The sequence below is a fragment of the Vipera berus genome (genome assembly GCF_964194415.1).
Source record: "Vipera berus genome assembly, chromosome: Z".
In the NCBI taxonomy this organism is placed as follows: Eukaryota; Metazoa; Chordata; class Lepidosauria; order Squamata; family Viperidae; genus Vipera; species Vipera berus.
The window spans coordinates 55,956,677-55,984,486 of NC_138205.1; the positions used below are offsets into that span (position 1 = coordinate 55,956,677).

Here is a 27,810-nt window from a genome sequence, read left to right on the forward strand (position 1 = left end):
CCCTTGCCAAAAAATCCCCACAGCAAAAACCTTAGCAAAGCTGTTTGTTCAGCACATCTATAGACTGCATGGAGTGCCCCAACACATAATATCAGATAGAGGGGTGCAATTCACATCAGACTTTTGGAAGGAGTTCCTGTCTCTTTTGGGGACCACCCAGGGACTGACATCTAATCATCATCCTCAGACAAATGGAGCGATGGAACATTTGAACTCAGTACTTGAACAATATTTAAGATGCTTTATTAATTACCAACAGACAAACTGGATAGATTTGCTTCCATTTGCGGAAGTCACATACAACAATGCAGTTCACTCCAGCACAGGTTACACCCCATTTCAAGTTGCTACCGGCCAAAGTTTAAATCCCATGCCAAAACTGTCTCTCACTGAACCAACCATTCCCTCCTTAAAGGAATGGATCACACAGCTGAGAAACACCTGGCCAGCAGTCAGAAAAGCTTTAGACGAAGCCAGACAAGCATACAAAACACAAGCAGATAAGAAAAGAGTCAAACCAAAGCCTTTCTCCGTGGGAGAAATGGTCTACTATCCACAAAATACCTAAAGCCTCTGCAACCATCCAAAAAAACTAGGATGAAAATATGTAGGACCATTCCCTATCAAGAGAATCATAAACCCAGTAACAGTAGAATAAAATTACCAAAAACCCTCAGATAAATCCACCCAATCTTTCACTGCAGCCTGTTAAAACGGGAGCAGCAATCACCTTTAAGACCAACCATTCCCTCCCCCCATCATGATTGAGGGAGAACAACATTTTTTATTTTTTAAAATTTTTTTTAATCCCATTTATATCCCGCCCTTCTCCAAAGACTCAGGGCGGCTTACAATCTAAGCACAAATCAAATGTGCTTAGCAATAGCCTTCATTCTATGTATATGCCTGCTTATTAGGGCTTTCCCCCCCCCAGCGGCATTATTACATAGTCAGCTTATTGCCCCCAACAATCTGGGTCCTCATTTTACCTACCTCGGAAGGATGGAAGGTTGAGTCAACCTTGAGCCTGGTGGGATACAAACCTGCAATAATTGCAGGCAGCTGGTGTTACTTAAGGAGGCATTAGCCCACTGCTCCACCAAATAAATAAAAGAAATAAAAGAAATCCTAGACTACAGAAAATACCACGGAGCAACCCAATATCTGGTCGCATGGAAGCACTTTTCCTTCTCCCAAAATGAATGGGTTCACAAATGCCACATTAGAGCTTCCAAACTGTTAAAAATTTTTCACACAGATTACCTGAACAAACCCAACTAACCTCTGCACATTTGTTTTGTCTCTCAACAGGTGACCTCCCATTTTTTAAAGGGGGGCAGGATGTCAGAACTCATATCTATATTACTATTCTATTTCTCTTTCCTATTTCTTCCCTGACCCAATTCCCATTCTCTTCTCTCCCTGGGTTCTGCCATACTCCTGGAAGGGAGGGGGGATTGCTTGAGGGTTATTGACTTGACTTCCTCTATTGCTACAATGTAACACTTTGCTTTCCTGCATTATTTCTCTCTGAACTTTCTTCTCCCTTTATGTCAGCTAGTAAAGGGGGGAGGAAGAAAGGAATGTAACCTCCAGCAACTAGCTTATCTCTGCGCTCTCAAGAGAAAATGCGAAGACCCACCTAAACATCGCTGTTACAACCAGAGCTGGCCTGATGTTAGCTCCCCTTTCCCACGATGGAGTTATCACCTGGGGATTGATCGATTGGAACCGATGGGATGAACTATGGAGTGGGGTTTTGCTTGGGATACTTTAACCTATCGATCTGCACAGGAAATTCTCAGATCCTGTCTAGTATGCTTGCTATCAGCTTCTCCTAATAAAAGTTCCTTTTGGAAGAATTCGCTTCCGTGAGTTCTGCTTTCTTGGGATGAGGTATTGAAGTGGCCCCTGACAGAAAGTCATAACCAGTAGCCAACACAGGGTTGCTAAAAACAAATCATGCCAAACCAATCTTATTTCATTCTTTGATAAAGTGACTAATCTAGTAGCGAAATGCTGTGGACGTAATATACTTAGATCTCAGTAAGGCATTTGATAAAGTAGACCACAACCTACTCCTTGGTAAGCTAGAAAAAGATGGAATAGAAAACATCACCAGATGGATCTGTAGCTGGCTGACAAACCATACTCAGCGAGTAATTCTCAATGGCACTACATCGACATGGAGAAAAGTAAGCACTGGGGTACCACAAGGTTCCATCTTGGGCCCAGTATTCTTCAATATCTTCATAAATGACTTAGATGAGGGAATTGAAGGGGAACTCATCAAATTTGCAGATGGCACCAAACTGACAGGAGTAGCCAACACCCCAGAAGACAAACTCATGATCCAAAAAAATCTAGACAAATTTGAACAATGGGCCAGGAAAAGTCAGGTACAAGTACAGATTGGGTGAGACCTGGCTTAAAAACAGTAACTGTAAGAGGGACGGAGTCCTAGTGGACGATCACTTGATTATGAGCCAACAGTGTGCACCAGCAACCAAAAAAGCTAATACAATCCTGGGTTGTATAAACAGAGGAATAGAATCAAGAGCATGCAAAGTATTAGTACCTCTTTATAAAATCCTAGTAAGACCACACCTGGAATACTGCAGCCAATTTTGGTCACCATATCACAAAAAAAGTTGTTGAGAGTTTGGGAAAAATTCGGGGAATAGCAACTAATAGATGGTTGGGCAAGGACAGGAGCCTCTGTCAGAAATTTAATAAGAGGCCCCTGGTGCACTTTTTAGCTCAATTTTTTGTGGGGTTAGGGAGGGGGGAGGGTTCTCAAAAGGTTTGGTTGGAGACTGGGGGGGTTCCACCAACCGTTACTCAGACCAGGCCTGGGATTGATTGCGCCATGATGAGGCTTGGGTTGGATGCCTCCGGGACCCCGGAGCGGGGTGTGGGTTTGTCTATTCCCACAGCGGTTGGGAATGGCAGCAGGTGTATGAACAGAGGGCCATATCAATATCTGGGAGTGCGTCCCCGCTGTCTCCGAGCAGTGATGCGCTCCGACCCCCTGGTTTCAGCCTATGGTTCCGGGAGCGGGGATGAGCAGCCACCTGAGCTCAGGCTCGTGTATCTTAATGCCAGGTCCGTAGCTAATAAGGCTCCCCTTATACGTGATTTGATCAAGGGGGAGCATGCGGACCTGGCTTGCATCACGGAGACCTGGTTGGGCCCAGAGGGCGGTGTCCCTCTGGTTGATCTTTGTCCATCGGGTTTCCGGGTACTGCACCAGCCTCGAGCTCAGGGTAGGGGTGGAGGAGTGGCGGTAGTTGTGAGGGAGACCTTATGTCCGCGGGAGGCCACCGTTGTCCAAATAGTCGGGTGTGAGTCCCTCCTCCTGAGATGTGGCCCTAGAGCTCAGTTGGGCTTGCTGCTGGTGTACCTTTCGCCTAGTCGCATAGTAGCAGCCCTGCCCGAGCTTCTCGACATCCTCTCAGGGTTGGTGATTGAGTTCCCCAAACCTATGGTTTTGGGTGACTTTAATCTACCATCCCTGGGGGGATCATCTGAGTTAGCTCGGGAGTTCATGGCTTCCATGACGGCCATGGACCTGACGCAAGTTATTCAGGGTCCAACTCATGGGGGGGGTCACACGCTCAATTTGGTTTTCCTATCTGGACGGTGGTTACATGATCTAGGTGGGGGTTCTCCAATTATTATACCCCTGTCATGGACCGATCATTACCTCCTGCGGTTGGTCTTCCGTTTTGCCACTCCCCGTCGTGGGGTGGTTGAACCAACGAGATGGTTCCGCCCTAGGTGCTTAATGGACCCGGAGCGGGTCCAGGCGGCGCTTGGGTCCCCACCTGCCTCCTTTGCTCACAGCTCGGCCGATGCCCTAGTGGAAGCCTGGGAAAAGGCGGCCATGGAGGCACTTGACCGGGTTGTACCCATGCGGCCCTTGACCCGGTGCAGATCCCAATGGGCACCATGGTTTTCCATGGAGCTCCGGGAGATGAAGCGTCGGAGATGGGGCCTAGAGAGCTGTTGGAGATCCAGCCGATCTGAGTCCGACCGGTTGCGGCTAAGGTCTTTCACAAGATCTTATCTCGCGGCGATGAGGACGGCAAGGTCTAATCACTTTGCTGCCCTCATCGCGTCCGCAGATAATCACCCGGCCGCCCTGTTTAGGGTAACTCGCTCCCTCCTTAATCAGGAGGTGAGGGAGGAGCCCTTGCAGGGTCGTGCTGAGGTGTTTAGTCAACATCTGTCGGACAAAATCGCTCGGATTCGGAGTGGTTTGGACTCCAACTGGGCAGAGTCTGACGATGAGGACGAGGGCAGTCTTGTCGATATTATCTGGGAGGAGTTTGATCCTGTGACTCCTGAAGATGTGGACAGGATCATGGGGAAGCTGAGCTCCACCACGTGTTTGTTGGACCCGTGCCCCTCCTGGCTGGTTTATGCAGCCCGGGATGGGACATGAGGCTGGCTCCAGGCAGTGATAACTGCTTCTCTGAGGGAGGGTAGTTTTCCTGCCGCCTTGAAGGAGGCGGTGGTGAGACCCCTCCTCAAGAAGCCTGCCCTGGACCCAGCTGTATTAAATAACTTTCATCCGGTCTCCAACCTTCGCTTTCTTGCAAAGGTTGTTGAGAGCGTGGTGGCGCATCAGCTCCCTCTGTTCTTGGAGGAAGCTGATTATCTAGACCCGTACCAATCGGGCTTCAGGCCCGGGTACAGCACGGAGACGGCATTGGTCGCGCTGGTGAATGATCTCTGGCGGGCTCGGGACAGGGGCTGTTCCTCTGTCCTAGTCCTTTTAGACCTCTCAGCGGCTTTCGATACCATCGACCATGGTATCCTGCTGCAGCGCCTCAGGGGGTTGGGAGTGGGAGGCACAGTTCTTCAGTGGTTCTCCTCCTACCTCCTGGGGCGTTCGCAGTCGGTGTTGGCAGGAGGGCAGAGGTCGACCTTGAGGCCCCTTGTTTGTGGAGTTCCTCAGGGATCGGTCCTCTCGCCTCTCCTGTTCAACATCTACATGAAGCCTCTGGGTGAGATCATTCGTGGTTTTGGAGTTGGTTATCATCAGTACGCTGATGATACCCAGCTTTTTATTTCAACCCCAAACCACCCCAGTGATGCCCTTGACGTGATGTCCCGTTGCCTGGAGGTGGTTCGGGTCTGGATGGGGAGGAACAGGCTTCGACTCAACCCTGACAAGACTGAGTGGCTGTACATGCCGGCATCTCAGGATATTCAGAATATTCCATCTCTTTCTATGGGGGGTGAGCTATTACCCCCCGTAGATAGGGCTCGCAACTTGGGGGTCCTTCTAGATTCACAGCTCTCCTTAGAAGATCATATAGGAGCTGTGACTAGGGGGGCCTTCACCCAGGTTCGCCTGGTGCGCCAGTTGCAGCCCTATCTAGACCGGGATGCCTTGCATACAGTCACTCATGCGCTCGTGACCTCTCGTTTGGACTACTGCAACGTTCTCTACATGGGGCTGCCCTTGAGGACCACCCGGAGGCTTCAACTGGTGCAGAATGCAGCCGCGCGAGTTGTGTTGGGGGTCTCCCGATACTCCCATGTTACATCTCTGCTCCGCGAGCTGCATTGGCTGCCAGTTGCCCTCCGTGTGAGATTCAAGGTGCTGGTTATGACCTACAAAGCCCTACATGGCATGGGTCCGGATTACCTACGGCAGCACCTGCTGCCGGCATCAACTTCCCTCCGTCCAGTGCGCTCCCACAGAGTGGGCCTCCTCAGGGTGCCTCCGATCAGAGAATGTCGATTGGTGGCCCCCAGGGGGAGGGCATTCTCTGTGGGCGCGCCAGACCTGTGGAACCGCTTGCCGGTTGAGCTCCGGATGGCTCCCGACCTTCGCTCCTTCCGGCGCGATTTAAAAACTTATTTATTTGAACAATCTGGCCTGGTCTGATGGGTTTGGGGTTGGATTTAGTTTTAACACAGTTTTATTATTGTATTATATTGGGCATAATTATTTAATTCTTTTTAACTCTTTTTTAACTTTTGTATTTACATTTTGATATTTATTGCCCTGTACACCGCCCTGAGTCCTTCGGGAGAAGGGCGGTATAAAAATTTAATAAATAAATAAATAAACTAAGATGATCCAAGACATGGAGACTAAAACATATGAAGAATGGCTGCAGGACTTGGATCTGGCTAGTCTAAAGAAAAGAAGAAATAGGGGAGACGTGATAGCAGTATTCCAGTATTTGAGGGGCTGCCACAAAGAAGAGGAGGTCACGTTATTCATCAAACCACCAGAGGGCAAAACAAGAAACAAGTACATGCAAAGTAAAACCTAGTAAAACCACACCTAGAATACTGCAGCCAATTTTGGTCACTATATCTCAAAAAAGATCTCAAAAAAGATGCTTTAGAAAGCCCTAGTAAGACCACACCTAGAATACTGCAGCCAATTTTGGTCACCATATCTCAATGAAGACAATCAACCAGTGGAACAGCTTGCCTCCAGAAATCATGGGCACTCTGTCACTGAAGATTTTTCAGAAGAAACTAGACAATCACCTATCCAAGATGGTATAGGTTCTCCTGCTCGAGCAGGGGGCTGGACTAGAAGACCTCCATGGTCCTTTCCAGCTTCTATTCTATTCTATTCTATTCTATTCTATTCTCTTCTATTCTATTCTATTCTATTCTATTCTATTCTATTCTATTCTATTCTATTCTATTCTATTCTATTCTATTCTATTCTATTCTATTCTATTCTATTCTATTCTATTCTATTCTTTGTACTGACTGATTCACTACAGTTTCTCTATTGAGGGATTGCTGGAAATTTTCTGATTAGATTGAAATTGGAAGTTCTGCCTATACTTTGCAATTCAAGATTTGTATTTGCTAGTCTTCTTGGCTATGGATGTTGTTTGCTGTTTTATTATTTACAGTGCTTTCTTGATCTTCCTTTTTTCTAAGTTATATTTCTTGATTAGATATTCTTTTCTTCAGTTTCTTTTCTTGCATCTGTTTTAGCTTATTTGCATGTGATTTCAGCTTGCTAATCTTTTTTTTTCCAGCCTGATCTTCCATATTGGTGGTATACTGTTTGGTTTTTTTGTTGATTTTGTATCCCAGGATAAATGCAACTGTGGTGTACATTAGTTGATTTGTTTCTTGTAGTAAGCTGGTGTTTATATTTGATTATTGCAGTATTGGCATCTTTTAATGCTTGTACTGTTTCTTTGGAACAAGCTTCAATGCAGGCAACCTTATTCTGTTGTATTTGTGCTATTCTAGAGGGTAAGTCATTCTTTGTTTTAATTCTTCTACTTCTTTAGAGGGCTTTGTTATTTCTTAGGCAGAGGAGAGGTGCCTGGTTTCCATATGAAAACAATTCTGTAACTGTGCTGGCTTCCACTACCGCGAACTCCCCAGATTGCCTCTGTAGACTGTTACTTTTGGCAAGGCTTTGATTTCTTTGTCCTGGGTACACCTTTGCAATTCTTCCAATTCTGTTTCAGTGAATACTTTATTTCATATTATAAATCAACACTGATCTTCTAGCCTGTGTTCTGTTATTTCTGATTCTGGATTTTAAAAACTGATACATTCATTTCAAATATCATCTTCTTATTGGACTTGATCTGTAATAAAGATCATTATTTCTTTGTTTTCAATCATGGTACAGTTGTGACAGGTAAACACCTTTCCTTCTAGTAGCTCTGCAGCTGCTGGCCCTAGCTGCTTAGCCATCAGTCCTAGTCCTATAGCCCATTTTTCACCAGATGTCTAGGAACTCCCATTCCTACTGTAGTCCTTGTTGACCTAGGCGACTACTGAGCCGGTATGAGTTTCTATAATTTATGTCTCACCACAGTCTTTATGAGAGAGAGACTTTTTGTCGCATAGTCGGCCAGATATTCAGACTGGATCAGTCTGTTTAGATATAAGCTGTTCAATGTAAAGCTGCCTCTTGCACTTGACTGAGGTGAATTTGTCAATGTTGATGGTGTTCAAGTGGTGCTCCAGATGTTTTGGGATTACACCTATGACTATTGGCACTACCTTTGGTTTATTTTGCCACAGTCATTTTATTTCTATTTGCAGGTCTTTGTATTTTGCTGTCTTTTCCAGTTCTTTCTTTTCTATTCTGTTGTTTCCATACAGGTACCTGTCACATAACACCCCAGACTTAACAATTGTTGACAAGACAGACAAAAAAGTCTGGATAGTGGATGCAGGTATTGTTATATTATAATGTTTTTTTAAAGTAACATTAAAACTCACCTCAATTTGATCAATTTTTACTTGCTTGTAAGCTTTTTTCATTTCCTTCACTCCTAGCTTCATAGCATCAACCTAGAAAAGTTAGCAGATAAAATAGTTAAGACTCATTAATACATATACAATAAATAAATACACATGGAAATGAAATGAAGATTTACCGTTGTTTTTGTATCTTTTAGGGACTGGATAGTATAGTTGGCTTGTTCCATATTGAAAGACTGCTGGGCAAGATTATCCCGTTGGTTTTCGTACCTACATTAATAACATATAAACTTAAAATCATGGTACAATTGCCGTACTACTTGTCTTTCATAAATATTACAAATCCAACAGTACAAATTTGAGTCGCAGTCCCCAAATATACAACTTGAAACAAAAATGAGCATGTCAGTTCCTATAATAAATCAAATCAAATCTTTACTATGCTCATAGAGCAGCATAAGTTCTTGTAGTAAATATAACTGGCTTCCAATGATTCGAAAACAAAATTTCCTGATGACTAAATGCGTTTTCTTGGGAATAATATATTACTGTTTTGCCAGTGCCTTCTTTACTTGCCAGTTCAAAGTTCTTTAGCAGATTTTCATTCAAGTATCAACAGGGTAACTTAGCTTTTGGGGATCTGAGATAGTCAACAAGATGCTGCCATATTTTAATTCTGCATCTATTCAGTCTGAAGATTAAAGAAAAGTTAGCTTTCAATTTAAATAGATGCTGTTTTGAGTTATAAATTTACTAGTTTATCAAAATATTAAAAATACAGATGTACAAAGAAAAATGACAATAATGGGGAAAAAGGGGGAGGAAAAGGTAAAAAGAACAAAGTGTAGGGAAAAAGGGGGGGAAACCCACTGACTTCCGATTCTTTGGCACAATAAAATAAATAACATACAATCTCAACTTTTTGTTTTTACATAATAATATTACATAATACTACATAATATTATTACATAATAAGAAAAGAAGAAATAGGGGTGATGTGATAGTAGTATTCCAGTGTTTGAGACACTGCCACAAAGAAGAGGAGGTCAAATTATTCTCCAAAGCACCAGAGGGCAGGACAAGAAACAATGGTTGGAAACAGACCAAAGAGAGAAGCAACCTGGAATTAAGGAGAATCTTCCCAACAGTGAGGACAATTAACCAGTGGAACAACTTGTCTTCAGAAATCGTGGCCACTCCATCACTGGAGGTTTTTAAGAAGAGACAGGATAGTCACCTATCTGAGATGGTATATGTTCTCCTGCTTGAGAAGGGGGCTGGACTAGAAGTCCTCGAAGATCCCTTCCAGCCCTATTGTATTCTATAATAACAATAATAAAGTTGTAAGGGAACTTGGAGGTTATCTAGTCCAACCTCCTGCTCAGGCAGGAAACCCTATACCATTTCAGACAAATGGCTGTCCAATCTCTTCTTAAAAACTTCCAGTGTTGGAGCATTCACCGCTTTCTGGAGGCAGGTCATTACACTGGTTAATTGTTCTAACTGTCAGGGAGTTTCTCCTTAGTTCTAGGTTGCTTCTCTCCTTGATTAGTTTCCATCTGTTGCTTCTTGTCCTGCCTTCAGGCTCTCTGGAGAATAGCTTGACTCCCTCTTCTTTGTGGCAGCCCCTGAGATATTGGAACACTACTATCATGTCCCCCCTCATTCTTCTCTTCATTAAACTAGACATATCCAATTCCAGCAACCGTTCCTTATATATTTTAGCCTCCAGACCTCTAATCATCTTTGTTGCTCTTCTCTGTACTCTTTCTAGAGTCTCAACATATTTTTTACACCTTTACCTTATAGACAATTGTTGATGTAACAGTTAAATTTGATGTAAAATTTTAGAATCCACTGATGGTTTTTGCAGTTCAATTTCTCCCCCCCCCCCCAGATTTCATCAATATCTTTTTCATCCTTTCCTGGGATTTCTTCTTCTCTAGATGATTTTATTTTATAAAATAGCCACTCTTCACCACTTTACTGGTATCCCAAACAGTCATTAATACTAGAATAACAGAGTTGGAAGGGACCTTGAAGATCTTCTAGTCGAATCCCCTGCACAAGTTGAAGACCTTATACTATTTCAGACAAATGACTGTCCAGTCTCTTCTTAAAAGCTTCCAGTGATGGAATATCCACAACATCTGAATGCAACCTGTTCCATTGGTTAATTTTTCTCACTGTCCCTCGCTCCAGGAATCTCCCTCAGCATTCTCCTGCTTATTCGTCTCACCCTCCCCAATGACTATCCAATAGTCTGAAGATCAATGATTTTGCTTTTTCTTCAACATACCCCCTTATTCCTCTCAGTTCTTCCAATGCAGAACTTCTAGTTTCTATTAATGGCCACCCTGCTAGGTTGCTCGTAGACATAGAAGCTGCTCATTCTACCTTGTGGGCTGAGAAATTCCCTCATATACAACCCTCCCAGCATATTGTGAACACCATTGGTGTTACCAATGGATTCTAAAATTTTACATCACATTAAATTGCTACATTTGCCCAAATAATAACGTCTATCACTAACCTTCTAAAGACCAAGGGAGAGGGGAAACCCGTCAAATGGACTATGGAATGCCAAGTGGAGTTTGAAAAACTTAAGCACCTGTTCGCAGGTGAACCTGTGCTGAAGCACCCAAACCAAACCCGCAGTTTGTCATCCAATGCCAGCGATGTGGCAGTTGGGGCTGTCCTACTCCAGAAAAATGAACAAGGGGTTCTTCAGCCACACCTCTAGAAAACTATCCAAGGCTGAGCAGAGGTGGGTACTCTGGGAAAAGGAAGGGCATGACATATGGTGTGCTCTCCTCACATGGAGACATTTTTTAGAGGATAGTAAAGCTCCTTTCGAAGTGTGGGTAGATCACAAAAATCTAGAGCTTTGAAAATTCCTAGTACTGAACTGCAATGAGTTCAGTACTTCAACTGATTTAAATTTTACATTGTACTATTTCCCGGGGGAAAACTTTCTGGCTGCCTCAGTACAACAGCTCCAAAACTGAAGTCATTAGCCCATTCATCCCCACCAGCCACCTGGCTGCCCACTACTATCACCAGAATTTAGAAAAAATCCACCCCCGAGATAGCTGACGACCTGCTAGCAATACTGAAAGAGGCCTTAAATCAAGATGAATGGTTTAAAAGTCATCAATCATACTGTACTTACAGGATAGTCTGCCTTGGATTGATACTAAACTGTATATTCCCGAGAATTAACATAACTTGATTTTCCAATGCAGTCATGACTCAAAAGCGACTGGGCACTTGGGGCTCATGAAAACCTTACATTTAGTAAATGCCTGTTTTGGTGGCCATCCTTGAAAAAGGACATTTAGAGTTATGTTGCCAGCTGCCCCATCTGCTCCTCAGCCAAAGGACAACCAGGGAAAACCCCTGGTCTCCTGTAACCAGTAGCAAAAATCCAAGTGCCCTGGAAGGAGATCTGTATGGATGTTACAGTAAAACTACCAGAAAGCTCAGGAAGTACTGTGATCTGGATTGTCACAGATCTATTCTCCAAACAAGTACACTTTATACTAGAGGTCCCCAACCTTTTGGGTACCAAGGACCAGTTCCGTGGAGAGTTTTTACCATGGACCGGAGGGTAGTGGTAGTTTTGTGTGCTGCCTCCATCTTGCGGATGGGGCTTTGCTTGTTTGTGCAGACTGGTTGCTGGCATGCTGCAACCCAGTACTGGTCCATGGACTGGAGGTTGGGGACCCCTGCTTTATAGCATAACCCATAATTCCTTCAGCACATAAGCTAGCCAAACTTATTTGTAAAACACAGGGACTCAGCTCCTTGCATCATACTCAATTGAATGGAGGCTGTGAATATGCGAATGGTATTCTAGAACAGTACCTTCAATGTTACATTAATTATCAACAGGACAACTGGACTGATCTCCTCCCCTTCACAAGAAGCACAGGCTTTATACCACTATGCCATTCCAAGTGGCCACAGGTCAGGACTTTGTAGCCATGCTGAAGCTACCTCAGGTCACCCTCCCACAAATCCATCCCTAACAGAATGGATCAGTGCACTAAAAGCATGTGGCTGGTGGTGTGCAAAACGCTGGCCGAAGCACGAGAAAACTATAAGAAGCAGGCTAATAAAAAATGGATTAAACTGAAAGACTTTAACATCGGTGACAAAATCTACCTATCAAATACATTGGCAACCCCTGAAAAAACTTTGATCAAAGTACATTGGAGCTTTTTTCATAACAGTGCAATTAGATTTCCCAAAACTTTGATGTCTCCATTCAGTCTTCAACTACAGCTTGATGAAACCAGCAATCATCTCCCCCTTGCATCCACAAAAGGGCCACCTCCAATCCCTGTATTTATCAAAGGAGAACAACACTTCGAAGTCAAACATAGAGGGAAAATGCAGTACTTAATATCATGGAAAGTCTTTGCCCCTTCCGAAACTAAATAAGTTAATGCCCAACACATCAAAGCTCCCCAACTCCTTTGCAAATTCCGTAACAAATACCCAACAAACTCCATTGAAACCCAAATGACACTCAAAACACTTCTCTAATTTTTCTGTTTTTTCAGGATTAAGCCTCTTTTTTCAAAGGGGAGCAGAACACCAGATTGCTTCAGCTTCACTTGGCACTGATGGCATCCTGCCATAAAAGAGGAGAAGGGGAAATAGCGGGGGAGGGGGGGAAAGTTCAAAGGGGGATGACAGGAATCAGATGTACTAACCAGAAACAACAGATGAGAGATCTAAGGACACAAGCATGAGAATTGAATGCAAACACCCACCAGAAGCACCAAACTTTAGAACTGTTACCAAAACACCCAATCTGAATACTATTGGACTTTGACCAAATGACCAATGGGGGGGACCTGAAAAAAGGGAAAATCACAGGATTTCTGTGGGAATATTCAGATCTGGTTTTGCTTATGCTACAATCACTTGGCTGACAGATGTACTGGTTCCAATTTGCATTTGAACTCAATGGCATAGGTATTTGTTATCTGAGGGACCACCTATCTTGCATAGCATCTGCATGTTCAGTCCTGCAGGGTTGGCATGCTCTGGGTTCCTGCTATAAAATACAGATAGTCCTCAATTTATGACCACAATTGAGTCCAAAATTTCCATTGCTAACCAAGACAGTTGTTAAGTGAGCTTTGCTTCATTTTACCTTTTTTGCCACAGTTATTAAGTAAATCACTGCAGTTCTTAAGTTACTAGCATGTTTGTTAAGTCAATCTGGTTTCCCCATTATTTATTTATTTAGTGTATGGCTGGTCACACACAGAACCAAAAGCACTTCATATCTACAAGTTAGAAGTCAAAACAACTCTTTTTTTTAAAAAAAAGAAGCAATTATAAAACCTAAGAGGAAAACAGAAATAACATTTCAGAGGTTAATGTTGAGTTTGGAGATCCAGTCAGTAGCTGCCGTTGTTACGCAGAGGAAGTCCTTAAAATCTCCTGGGTATCTTCTATTAGTGCATTCCCTCACTATATGTTGGATAGTCTGTCGGGGAGCCCTGCAATCACATTGTGCTGAAGTTGTCTTTCCCCATTTATACAGAGAATTGGCACACACCCCATGAGTCGTTCTAATTCTATTGTATGTCACCCATATGTGTTGGGGTAAATTAAATCCTGGAGGTATACTATTAGGATTAATATGCTCAGAAATATCTTGGGAGGTATAGCTACTCCATGCTTCCATCCACTTTTGTATAGTGCTCTGATGTTTGGCCAGCAGCTTAAGCGCTGTGAGGAGTGGTGGATTTCTTGACTTTAATTGACATCTTAAGAAATCAGAGGTATAGGCATGAATGGGTAGAGAGGAGTTTAGCAGGATCTTACTATACTCCTGAATGAGAGCTTCTTGTCGTCGTAAGTGCGGGGAACTATGTTGGCAAGAACTGGTAGCCAATGAATAGGTGTAGATTTTATGCACCCAGTAATTAATCTCATCGTATGGTTGAGTTGAACATCAACAAGTCTTGTATGTGAGCTGTTTATCCATACAGGTGTGCAGTATTCCGCTACAGAGTAGCAAAGCCCAAGGGCTGCGCATCGAAGAGTTGGAGCTGAAGCTCCCCAAGTTGTTCCGCATAGGTTTTGCAGAATGTTGTTTCTGCTGTTAACCTTGGCAGCCATATTCTGAATATGTTTTTTAAAAGACAGGTCCTGTCTAAGGTGACCCCCAGATATTTTGGAGTTGCCTCATATGGGAACAATTTGTTATTTAGGTATACATTGAGTTCTTTTTTTGCCAGTTTATTATTAAGGTGGAAACATGATGTGACTGTCTTACGCTTAGGATTAACCTCCATTGGTGGAAGTATGTGCTTGTTGTGATTCAGGGTCAGCCTGTGGGTTCGGCAGTTGGGTCGGATGAAACAGAGGAGGAGGGGGGTGTTGAAGACCTTGCTGAGGGGGTTGAAGATCTTGCTGATGATAGCCCTCAGGCAGGCCCCTCCCACTTGGTCACCATGGAGACCCAGCTGTGTGAGCCTGACAGTGTGGATGAAGATGACCCACAGCTGGCCCTGTTCAAGGACGTCCGACGCAGGAGGCAGTCAAGTAGGAGTAAACAGAGGAAGGCTGTGGGGCTTCTCGGAAGGAGGCAGAGAGAGGCCACGCCCTGAACTCTTTATAAAGGGAATGTTTGGGGAGGGCTGGTTTGCTGAAAGCAACCGCTCAGATAGTGTTTCAAAGCTCCTGTATCTTGGTACGTGTCTTGTTTTTTGTAGTAATAAATTTGGCAGAGGTCATTCCAGCCTCTTGCCGTTTATAAAGGGGTTGCCTTTTCTGCAGGGCCGGTAGCAGGCTGGTACAGAACAGTGCTCAGAGTTGTAAGGTCGGCTGTAAGTACACCTTCTGTAACTTCGATGTCCTTGTGGCTATATGCTAATGCCAAGTCATCAGCGTAAGAGAACTTTGTTGATAGTGTGGGTGGTATATCGGAAATATATAAGTTGAATAAGGATGGGGCCAATACAGAGCCCTGAGGGAGTCCATTATTCAGATGTCTTTGCTTACTAATTTTATCGCCCATGATGACTTGAAAGGTCCTTGCTGAGAGCATGTTATTTATTAGGCAGCCCATGGTACTACAAGGGACAGCGTGGATGAATTTGCTTAATAGATCCCTCCACACTGTATCATATGCTGCTGTGAGATCCACAAATACAACAGATGTTTTTACTTTATTCTGATAGCTGCTTTCAATGTGGCTAGTAAGACTAAGGACTTGATCGGCACAGCTCCAATAAGATCTAAACCCAGCCTGTTCAATCAGTATTTGTTTGTTAATTTTCTGTCCAATTCTGTTAAGTATCAACCTTTCATGTAGTTTATAACAGAGCAATGGGACAATAGTTTTCTGGCTTGTTGCTTTCTTTTCCAGGTTTTAATATGCCGATTACCTTAGTTCTCTTAAATTCTGGAGGGAGCTTACTGGAAGTTAGGATATCTGTGTAGAATTTTGCCAGCCATTCTCTTGTGCGAGGCCCAGAATGGATGATAAATTCAGGCATTACTCCATCAAAACCAGGAGATTTTCCAGCTTTGACATTCTTCAGGGCAGTATCTATTTCAGCCACTTGGAAGGGTCGAGCATATTCCTGGCTAGGCGAGCACAAAGTTTTTAACTGCTTTAGTTCTCTTTTCACTAATTTAGTATGTTTCTTATCATGGGGTACTCTAGTTAAGTTGACAATTCGAGTTGCTACTTGATCTGGAGTAACCTCTTGTTGTTTGCGTTGAGCTGGTTGGTCTCCTCTCAATTTTTTCAGTAGGCTCCATGCCTTCCTGCTTGAGTGTTTAAAGTCTAATCCAGACGTAGTTTGCTCCCATTTCTGCCTGTGCGCCAGGTCAAGGTTATGAAGAAGTTCATCGGCTATCTCAGCATCACCATTCTCTAGATGTTTTTGGTACAGGTTTTCGCAAGTTTCATTCCATCCTGGAATACATTCCTTGTGGAAGCCACGTGGAATGGATTTTTTAGCCGATGACATGATTGCTCTGACAAAGCAATAGTAGCTTTTACTAACTGCCGGGATACGTCCTATTGTGTTCTCAAGGTCCATCATAAACTTTTCCCAGTTGGCCATCTTCAGGTTCCACCTTGGTCGGGGTATAGATCTGATAATAGGTATCTTTATTCCTGTCTTAATGATAATAGGTCTATGTTGGCTATGGGGGAAGGTTGGTAGCACTTGCCGAGAGGCAGGTACAGGTTTGGTTTTATCTTGTGTAACAAAACATAAGTCAGGGTTATACTCTTTCTTCCATGCAGCTGATTTAAAAGTACCTCGATCTTTAGCATCAAAAACTAGGTATAAGTTGTTCTGCTCTGCCCATTCGCAGAGGGTCTCGCCGTTAGTATCATTAAGCATATATCTCCATTGGGTATGGTGGCTATTGAAATCTCCTATATAGATGCCCGGGTGTGGAATCCTTGGAAGAACTGTGTTAGGCCAAGAGATAGTAGGAGGCTTATAGATGTTCATAACTTGGGTGTCTCCAATCTTCCCCATTGACTTTGCTTATCAGAAGATGCCAAAGTTGATCATTACCCTGGGATACTGTTATTGTCATCAATACATGCCAGTTGCCAAGTATCCAAAATGTAATCACATAACCATGGGGATACTGAAACAACTTTAAGTGGGAAAAATGGTCACAAGTAACTTTTTCCAGTGCCTTTGTAACTTTGAACAGTCACTAAACGAATAGTTGTAAATCAAGGATTTACATGTAATAGTTATAAATCAAGGATTTACACGTAATGTCTCTCAAGACTAGAAGCGTGCCTTTTCTTGTAGCAACGTTTGCCTTCTGTACTGGGATTCCCTCCATATCCAAATAGCCCCAATTCTGCTGTTGTTTAGAAGAATCAGAAAAATCTGGCCCTTCATCTAGGTTAGGCATGTCAAATTGCTGGCCGGATGGATCACACTAAAATCGCGACCACGATACGTTGTGCAATGTCACATGATGTTGCAAGTTTGACATGGCTGATCTAGGTCTTTGGCAGGAAGAATAAGAATTCTCACTTCATTATTCTTTCCATTCTTTTTTTTCTCTTTACTTTTATCTTGACATATTATTCTGATATAAAGGAAAAACAGGGCCAATGGTAACTAATGTGGTAGAGGGACAAAATCAGAAACGTCATGTTCCCTAATTAGGTCTCTCTGGCACTAAATCATCAATCAAGGATGACTTTGGCTTAAACTGGTCTTGAAGCAGAGAAATAATGTCAAGGTATTTAGTGTATTATACTGATTCCATAACTGAATTAATATGTGCTACATAGGAAATGTTTTTTGAATAGTCCATTTCTTTAAAGTAACTAATTATTTAAATCATGTTTTGCCAACTCAGAATACCACTAACATTGCAGATGATGTAATACTAATCATTATGCAATACTATCATTATGTGCTAAAGTTATGTATAATGTTAAAAAAAAATTCTATGACAAGTTGGATGTACCGTATATACTTGAGTATAAGCCGAATTTTTCAGCCCACTTTTTGGGCTGAAAAATCCACTTCGGCTTATACTCCAGTGAACAAAAAAAAAAAGAACTTCCACCCCCCAGTTTGGAGAGCTGCTGCTTTCATCAAACATGGACAAAGGCAGCAGCTCTCCAAACGGGCTGCAGCGGTTTGGAGAGCTGCGCGCGCAGCTCCACCGCCACCTCTGCAAGCCTCCGCTGAGAGAATGGGGCGGTGGAAGCTTGCCACCCATTTTCTCGGCGAAGACTTCTTTCGGGGGATGCAGCCTCTGTCACCCCCTTCTCTCAGCTGGGCAGCTGAGAGAAGGGGGCGACAGAGGCTGGATCCCCCAAAAGAAGTCTTCGCCGCTGAGAGAATGGGCGGCAAGCTTCCCCACCCCATACTTCGCGGAGCGCTCCAACGCCTCGTTCTCTCGTCTCAGCGGAGACTTGTTTCGGGGGATCCAGCCTCTGTCACCCCCTTCTCTCAGCTGGGCAGCTGAGAGAAGGGGGCGACAGAGGCTGGATCCCCCGAAAGAAGTCTTCGTCGCTGAGAGAATGGGCGGCAAGCTTCCCCGCCCCATACTTCGCGGAGCGCTCCAACGCCTCGTTCTCTCGTCTCAGCGGAGACTTGTTTCGGGGGATCCAGCCTCTGTCACCCCCTTCTCTCAGCTGGGCAGCTGAGAGAAGGGGGCGACAGAGGCTGGATCCCCCGAAAGAAGTCTTCGTCGCTGAGAGAATGGGCGGCAAGCTTCCCCGCCCCATACTTCGCGGAGCGCTCCAACGCCTCGTTTTCTCGTCTCAGCGGAGACTTGTTTCGGGGGATCCAGCCTCTGTCACCCCCTTCTCTCAGCTGGGCAGCTGAGAGAAGGGGGCGACAGAGGCTGGATCCCCCGAAAGAAGTCTTCGTCGCTGAGAGAATGGGCGGCAAGCTTCCCCGCCCCATACTTCGCAGAGCGCTCCAACGCCTCGTTCTCTCGTCTTAGCGGAGACTTGTTTCGGGGGATCCAGCCTCTGTCACCCCCTTCTCTCAGCTGGGCAGCTGAGAGAAGGGGGCGACAGAGGCTGGATCCCCCGAAAGAAGTCTTCGTCGCTGAGAGAATGGGCAGCAAGCTTCCCCGCCCCATACTTCGCGGAGCGCTCCAACGCCTTGTTCTCTCGTCTCAGCGGAGACTTGTTTCGGGGGATCCAGCCTCTGTCACCCCCTTCTCTCAGCTGGGCAGCTGAGAGAAGGGGGCGACAGAGGCTGGATCCCCCGAAAGAAGTCTTCGTCGCTGAGAGAATGGGCGGCAAGCTTCCCCGCCCCATACTTCGCGGAGCGCTCCAACGCCTTGTTCTCTCGTCTCAGCGGACACTTGTTTCGGGGGATCCAGTCTCTGTCACCCCCTTCTCTCAGCTGGGCAGCTGAGAGAAGGGGGCGACAGAGGCTGGATCCCCCGAAAGAAGTCTTCGTCGCTGAGAGAATGGGCGGCAAGCTTCCCCGCCCCATACTTCGTGGAGCGCTCCAACGCCTTGTTCTCTCGTCTCAGCGGAGACTTGTTTCGGGGGATCCAGCCTCTGTCACCCCCTTCTCTCAGCTGGGCAGCTGAGAGAAAGGGGCGGCAGAAGCTGCATCCCCCGAAAGAAGTCTTCGCCGAGAAAATGGGCGCTGAGATTTTCTCGGCGAAGACTCACCTTCTCCCGTTCACCTTCAGCAGCTCCGCCAGGCCCGTCCAGTGCCCTGCTAGCAGAGCTTGACAAATGCAAAAGCTGCTTTGGTTAAACACTGGAAGGTTTAGTGATTAACCCACCCCACCCCACCCGGTCTTCTTGCTGTTTCTCCCCATCCTCACTCCTACCCACAGGGGCTCTCTGCCTCTTCTACTACTTCTTTATTCTTTCTTTCTTTTTTGCTGAGGTGTGCATGTCTCTCTCTCTCTCTCTCTCTCTCTCTCTCTCTCTCTCTCTCTCTGTGTGTGTGTGTGTGTGTGTGTGGTGTGTTATCTCGAACCAGATGGGATGGCAAAGTCAAATGCAAATGGGGATCTTGCAGATCTTGCCCTGCCTTTCCCCCCACAGTTACCTTCTGTTCTTGATGAGCTCACGAGTGCTCAAGGACAAAATAGGGCAGGGCAGAGCCGGCAGTTAAAAATAGGATGCAGATAAAAGGAAAGGTAAGGAGGGGTTCAGGTTGAGAGGACAGGCTGCGTAGCCTTAGTGTAACTCCTGTTTGGGCTGACTGGGTTGCCTCCGATGGGCTCTGACAGTGGAACAGAATGGAATAGAAAATATGGAATGGAATGGAACAGAACAGAACAGAACAGAACAGAACAGAACAGAACAGAATAGAATAGAATAGAATAGAAATATAGAAAGTGAATAGAATAGAATAGAATAGAATAGAATAGAATAGAATAGAATAGAATAGAATAGAATAGAATAGAATAGAATAGAATAGAATAGAGAATGGTAATAAGAATAGAATAGAATAGAATAGAATAGAATAGAATAGAATAGAATAGAATAGAATAGAATAGAATAGAATAGAATAGAATAGAATAGAATAGAATAGAAATATAGAAAGTGAATAGAATAGAATAGAATAGAATAGAAATATAGAAAGTGAATAGAATAGAATAGAATAGAATAGAAATATAGAAAGTGAATGGAATAGAATAGAATAGAATAGAATAGAATAGAATAGAATAGAATAGAATAGAACAGAATAGAATAGAGAATGGTAATAAGAATAGAATAGAATAGAATAGAATAGAATAGAATAGAATAGAATAGAATAGAATAGAATAGAATAGAATAGAATAGAATAGAATAGAATAGAAATATAGAAAGTGAATGGAATAGAATAGAATAGAACAGAATAGAATAGAATAGAATAGAATAGAATAGAATAGAATAGAATAGAATAGAATAGAATAGAAATATAGAAAGTGAATAGAAGAGAATAGAATAGAATAGAAATATAGAAAGTGAATAGAATAGAATAGAATAGAATAGAATAGAATAGAATAGAATAGAATAGAATAGAATAGAGAATGGTAATAAGAATAGAATAGAATAGAATAGAATAGAATAGAATAGAATAGAATAGAATAGAATAGAATAGAATAGAATAGAATAGAATAGAATTATAGAAAGTGAATAGAATAGAGTAGAATAGAATAGAAATATAGAAGGTGAATGGAATAGAATAGAATAGAATAGAATAGAATAGAATAGAATAGAATAGAATAGAATAGAAATATAGAAAGTGAATAGAATAGAATAGAATAGAATAGAATAGAATAGAAATATAGAAAGTGAATGGAATAGAATAGAATAGAATAGAATAGAATAGAATAGAATAGAATAGAATAGAATAGAATAGAATAGAATAGAATAGAATAGAATAGAATAGAATAGAGCTGGAAGGGACCTTGGAGGTCTTCTAGTCCAGCCCCTTGCTCAAGCAGGAGGACCTATACCAGTGGTGGTGAACCTATGGCACGCCTGCCAGAGGCGGCACTCAGAGCCCTCTCTGTTGGCACGTGCGCCACCACCGCTGCCAGCAGCAGGTCCTTGTCAGTTGGTGGACTGGAAGAAAAGGGAGGGGGAAGCATTTTACATGCGTGCATGCGTGCACGGGGCCACGAGCAGGCACATGCTGCAAAGGGGGCGGGGCTAGTGCCTGCGTGATACTCACTAGCCCAGCCCCGTTCTCACGTGGTGCGGTGCCTTGTATCTGCACCCTGCGGCGCGGCGGTTGGCGTTTTTGTGCCTTGCGGTACGGTGGCCCATTTTTTGCTCCCCCTTTTTTTTCGTGCCAGAGGCGGCACTCAGAGGCGCCTCCCTGTCCCCTCCCCCGAGGGCACCAGAATGCCGATGCTGCCTTGGCACTTTGTGATAAACAAGTGGATTTTGGCTTGCGGTTTGGGCACTCGGTCTCTAAAAGTTTCGCCACCACTGACCGACACCATCTCAGACAGGTGAATGTCCAGTCTCTTCTTAAAAACCTCCAGTGATGGAGCACTCTTGATTTCTGGTGGCAAGCTGTTCCACTGGGCAGCTGAGAGAAAGGGGCGGCAGAAGCTGCATCCCCCGAAAGAAGTCTTCGCCGAGAAAATGGGCGCTGAGACGCCTCATTCTCTCGCTCAGCGGAGACTTCTTTCGCGAGATCCAGCCTCTGCCGTGCTGCACCGAGAGAACAGCAAGCCGCCCCATTCTCTCGGCGGAGCACTCCACCGCCCCATTCTCTCGGCGGCTTGCCACCCCGTTCTCTCATCTCAGCAGAGACGTCTTTCGGGGGATCCAGCCTCCAGCTGCTGCATTTCCCAGCCTCGGCTTATACTCGAGTCAATAACTTTTTCCAGTTTTGGGGGGTAAAATTGGGGGTCTCGGCTTATACTCGAGTCGGCTTATACTCAAGTATATACGGTAAATCTTCAAAGAAGTAATCATAGTACATTAAAAGGATGAGCTATGGGAAAAAATAATATAATTTACTTCAACTTAAAATTTAAGACATAATTGGTATAAAATGTATTAAGAGATGACATACGACTCTGTCAATAAATACCAAAAGAGACAAATCATATAATAATATATGCTATAAATGTCATAAAAATATATAAAAATATTCAAATAATAATAATGTTAAATTCCAGAAAATAAATGAAAAATAACACAATTTGGGGGTGACATAATAGCAGTATTCCAGTATTTGAGGGGCTGCCACAAAGAAGAGGGCACCAAACTATTCTCCAAAGCACCCAAAAGGCAGGACAAGAAACACTGGTTGGAAATAAATAAAGAGAGAAGCAACCTGGAATTAAGGAGAAACTTCCTAACAGCGAGGACAATTAACCAGTGGAACAGCTTGCCTTCAGAAATCATGGGTGCTCCATCACTGGAGGTTTTTAAGAAGAGACTGGACAGTCACTTGTCTGAAATGGTATAGGTTCTCCTGCTTGAGCAGGGGGCTGGACTAGAAGACCTCCAAGTTCCCTTCCAGCTCCTATGTCAACGCGCTAACTGGATGTTTTTGCATTGACAACAGATGGAGATGCAACCATTTTCTTCTTTTTGCTTTTAGAATTAGTTGATGCTGGGGAGGGGGGCGGGAATGTGCAAGATAGTCTAGCTAGACATAATAACACTGAACCTAGTGTGAGAACCAAGGTGATTGAAATAAGAGATGATAAGAATTGGTGGGCTGGAGCAGGGCTTTTCAACCTTTTCACCCATTGTACCACTTTTAGGATAAGGCACTCTCCGAGTACCACCAGTCGTCTAGCAAGGTGTCAAAAACATGATCAAAAAAAAAGAGGAAAAAAATGATAAAGTACAGGTAGTCCTCAACTTACAACATTTCGCTTAGTGACTGTTCGAAGTTACGACGGCACTGGAAAAAAGTGACTTATGACCATTTTTCACAGTTATGACTGTTGCAGCATCCCCAGGGTCATGTGATTTACATTCGGATGCTTGGCAACTGATTCATACTTATGACGGTCAGTGTCCCAGAGTCATGTGATCACCTTTTGCAACTTTTTGACAAGCGAAATCAATGGCTGGGGGGGGCAGCTCATCACTCAGGTTGCAGGGTGCCTGTGTGGGGGGAATCCACGGGTCTCTGGTGGAGGGGGTGGGATTGGGGTGGGTGCCCTCCTTCCCGCCCTCTCTCCCATTGTCCGTTCCTTCTTTCCTTCCTTTCTTACCGCCTTCTTTGTCCCTTCCTTCCTTCCCTCCCACCTCCCCCTCCCTCCTCACCTTTCCTCCTCCCTCCCTGTCTTCTCTGGGAGCTTGAGGTTGCTAAGAGCCTTGGTGGAGCAGTGGGCTAATGCCTCCTTAAGTAACACCAGCTGCCTGCAATTAGTGCAGGTTCGCATCCCACCAGGCTCAAGGTTGACTCAGCCTTCCATCCTTCCGAGGTAGGTAAAATGAGGACCCAGATTGTTGGGGGCAATAAGCTGACTTTGTAATAATGCCGCTTGGGGGGGGCGAAAGCCCTAATAAGCAGGCATATACATAGAATGAAGGCTATTGCTAAGCACATTGATTTGTGCTTAGAGTGTAAGCCGCCCTGAGTCTTCGAAGAAGGGCGGGATATAAATGGGATTAAAATAAAATAAATAAATAAATAAAGTGAGGCCAGTAAATACTTGCAGCAAGGAAAGCAATTGGGATGGCGCAGCAGAGGGAATCGGCATTTCTCCACGCGCGCTGATCAACAGAAAGAAAGCTGAAAGAAAGAGAGGGAGACTGTCAGGAGCGCGAGCTGAGAAAGGCCGATCTCGTGCTCCTGGCAATCTCCCTTGATTTCCACTTATGAAGGTCGGGGCCGGCCTTACGGAGTCGCCAGAGCTCCCGTGGGCCTGGGAGGACACATACACAGGGCCGCCGATCAGCTGACTCTGTACCACCGGCCCCGACCTCCGCCGACAGGCTCCAGTCAGTGGAGGTCGGGGCCAGCTGAACAGAGTCACCAACAGTGGAGGGGGGAGGGAGTCAGGCAGGCGCATTTTTCCCTCCACATTCTGATGGCTTCTCCTACCTTGGCGCGGATCAGAAAAAAATGTGGGACTTGATTCCCACCTGCTGCTGCGGGATGAGTCCTGGGGACTCATTGCCGCTTTGCTCTCCCCTCCATAAAGAACATCGGGAAGAGGAGAAGGAGGAGGAAAAGAAAATGAACATCTACCTGCCGAGGATGTCTCTGTCCCCTTCAGGCTCAGGCTTGCTTCTGGGGGAAGGTTGCTGACAATAAGTCCAAGGGAGGGCGGGGTCTCACTCCTCCTGCGCTCTTCGCCTGCAGGCTGCCGGCAAGCAACATGTTTTCTGGCAGCAAGTGAGCTGGTAAGGAGCGGGGGAGGCGGAGGAAGCAGTGGGGGAAGAAGGCAATGCTGCATACCACTAGCCAGGTACTCGCGTACCACCAGTGGTACGCGTACCACAGGTTGAAAAGCCCTGGGCTGGAGAACTGGAAGGGAAACCCGAGCTTTAAACTAATTGGGGAATGTGATTTATGACTGTCAACTGCAGGAGGGACTTGTGCTTGATACCATGTGCTCAGGGGAGGGGAATTCAGTTTTTGGCTTTGATTATGTTAGTGCCGATGCTATGCTACTCAAATAAAGATTCTTTAAGGTAAACAATACCTCGAAGTTCTTTGAAGAGTTCCATCAGTCGGAACTATTCTATTCTATTCTATTCTATTCTATTCTATTCTATTCTATTCTATTCTATTCTATTCTATTCTATTCTATTCTATTCTATTCTATTCTATTCTATTCTATTCTATTCTATTCTAGCCTAGCCTAGCCTAGCCTAGCCTAGCCTAGCCTAGCCTAGCCTATCCGTTTAAGAGACATTCTGGTGGCTGCAAGGACAAATTTGGCATGACAGTGGAAAAGAGGAACTTTGCTGAGAACATATTACACAATAGGGCAAATTTAGACATTTGGTTTTTAAGATGATAAAAAATAGCTTTCATAAGAAAGAAATCATAGACTTCTGTTTTCTAGGCCAGTATCTTTACCACTACACGAAATAGCTACCAAATCTCACATGAATGACTCCAGACAGCTTATAAGACTGCATGTTAATGCCCTTGTTAGTATTGTGCCTTCTGAAAGAATGCATGTTTTATAACTCGCAATTTGATGACCTAGACAACTCTAGCTGATTTTATGTATAGCTAGTCCTATGAAATTATTATAATTCAGTTTCTTGAGCATTACTGCCTATAAAACCTGTCATGGCCCAATTGCTTCACCTTTTCCTACAAACAATAAAAAATGCTACTAGATTCTTGATTTTTCTTTGCCACCATATGTAATAAATTTATTTTAGAAAATAAGTTCCTTCTCTTTCCATCCTAAGAACCTTGCTTTTTTCAATTTTCTCTGCCATAAAACAGTGAGATGAATTGCAATCGGGAAATTAGGGTTAACCGTTAGAGGCAACCAAGATACAACAGTCAATGCAAAATGAGTGATGAACCATCTTATTCCCAAGTCCAATTCAAAAGAATAGCTGGATAGCAGCCTAGTTATAAACACAACTTAAGACTCATGTCGATATCCATTCAGATTGACGACCTGTTTGAACACAATGTTTAGAGAATAAGACACTTACATTCGTTTCTGTTTTAATACTCTCAGGGCTTTCTGCTTTACCATATTCTAAAGGAAATATAAAAAGCAGATGTTAAATTCAATAAAGATTAATACCTGAATAGAAACATTTAATTATAATGAATTTTAAAATGTATATATAAGATTTTTACTATAATGCCTAGGATCAATAAATACCAATAAGACACTCATTGATAAGATTAGCAATAATCAACCAATTTAAAAAATCCAAAATTGCTTAATATAAAGTTTGCCTGATGTTCCCACAGTCACAGTTAGTGTTATTAAACAACCCCCATTTTATTTCCAGTGTTGGCACTTGCATGGTAGGTTCAGATCTGGTTGAGCATTGTCCAATTTTTCCTTGGAAGATCACAGCCAGAGAGGCATTGTACTGGATCAGACACTAAATAAATAGATCTAGGTTAGAGGTAGTGCATTCCTGGTGTCATGCTATCTAATATCAAAGTCTTCTCTGATTAATTGCTATCCAATTTCCATGGTGAGTTCTGAGATTTGAGTCTGAGTATTTGGACGTGACAGTCCTCATATATAGGTAATAATTGGTTTGCCTTTCACTTTTGCCACTCCCTTTTTAAGGCTGATTATCTTCTAAAGTGTGAGGGTGATATGTTAAATAGTACAGATAGCCATTCAGAAGGCATCTATTTAATAGTTCCTGATATTAGCATCATAGTATGATTAAGCTGAGTTCCCACTGCTTTTATATGAACACTATTTAACCATACAGGGCTGCAATACTCAGCTGCCAAATATACCAAAACAACAGCTGATATCCTAAGAGCTGTAGCATTTGCTCTTCAGCTAGTACCAGTTCCCAGTAGATTAAGGACCAGTCAAGGGCCACTCCTAAATATTTGCATTAAAATTAAACTTTAGCAGCTGATTCCTAAATTTCACTTCGGGTGTATAGTTTGCTTGTCTGTTGTTCAAGTGAAAACTGGAGACTTTGGTTTTGTTAATTTTAGTCTCCAGATTTTAAAAAAACTCCATTTCTTTTAGATAATTTTTGAGGGCTTTTTCAGAGGTATTAAAGTCTTCAGATTTTTTTATCTGCACAATTTCATCAATCCATATATACTTTCTTGCAGCAGTGCCTGGTAGACCTGATGTAAAAATATTAAAAAGTAGTGGATTCAGCACACAACCTTGTGGAAGCTGTCATTTAACCTATACTTCTGACTGATTTGGCCATCCAGATGTACTTCAATGTATCTGTTTGAAAGCATATTGTTGAATAGAATAACTGTTTTCTTACAAGGCACAATGTATAAGAACTTTAGAATCATCCTTTCTCTTCACGTAGGCTGATGATAGGTTGATGAACACAACAACATAATTTTTCTTCACTGAAATCCATTTTCTGTATGGGGTATTAGCGATGATACCTGATCACAGTTTCTTTTTAGCTAAATCCAGCCTATTCTATAGGTATATGTTCCTTGGTCAGGGGTTTAATTCTGTTTATGATGAGTCTCTCTAGTACATTATAAGAAATGCTTAAGAACATTATAGGTCTAAAATCTTTCACAGATTTCTCTTCTTTACCATGTTTCAGGATGGCTACAATTTGGAGTCTTTTGGGTATTGTTGGAAGCCTCCCTGTTTGTTGTTTATCGTTATAAAATTGTGTAAGTCAGATGCTTCAGAAGTTCAGGATATACTCCATCTAGGTCAGCTGTTTTTCCTGATTTTATCGATAGTACTTTAGCGATTTCTAATGTAGAAAATTCTTCTGAGATGTTGCTTTCAGGTGTTAGTTCATTGACTCTGGTTTTTTTCCCCTTTTGATTTCACTAGTTCTCTCTTTATTTGATCCTGATGTTTTCCTTGTAAGGATCATTAGGGCTGATATTGCCAACATTTCAGATTTCTTTCATGGAGCTATCACCCAGTTTGGTAAGCCTTTTTGCTGGCATGTTGAAAACTCATTTGCTCCATAAGAGAGTGCCACTTTTCTCTTCT

The 27,810-nt window shown here is 43.6% G+C and overlaps 1 protein-coding gene across 1 annotated transcript in view; it reads right to left on the reverse strand.

Moving 5' to 3' along the window:
• The window catches only part of CHMP5 (charged multivesicular body protein 5), a 62,648-nt gene that overhangs the window by 17,140 nt on the left and 17,698 nt on the right, over positions 1-27,810 (reverse strand). Inside the window, exons 3-5 of the mRNA XM_081344323.1 lie at positions 25,826-25,872; positions 8,397-8,490; positions 8,239-8,310 (exon numbers count right to left, since the gene is read on the reverse strand). Coding sequence (XP_081200449.1) covers positions 8,239-8,310; positions 8,397-8,490; positions 25,826-25,872 — 213 coding nt within the window. The remainder of the gene's footprint in view (positions 1-8,238; positions 8,311-8,396; positions 8,491-25,825; positions 25,873-27,810) is intronic.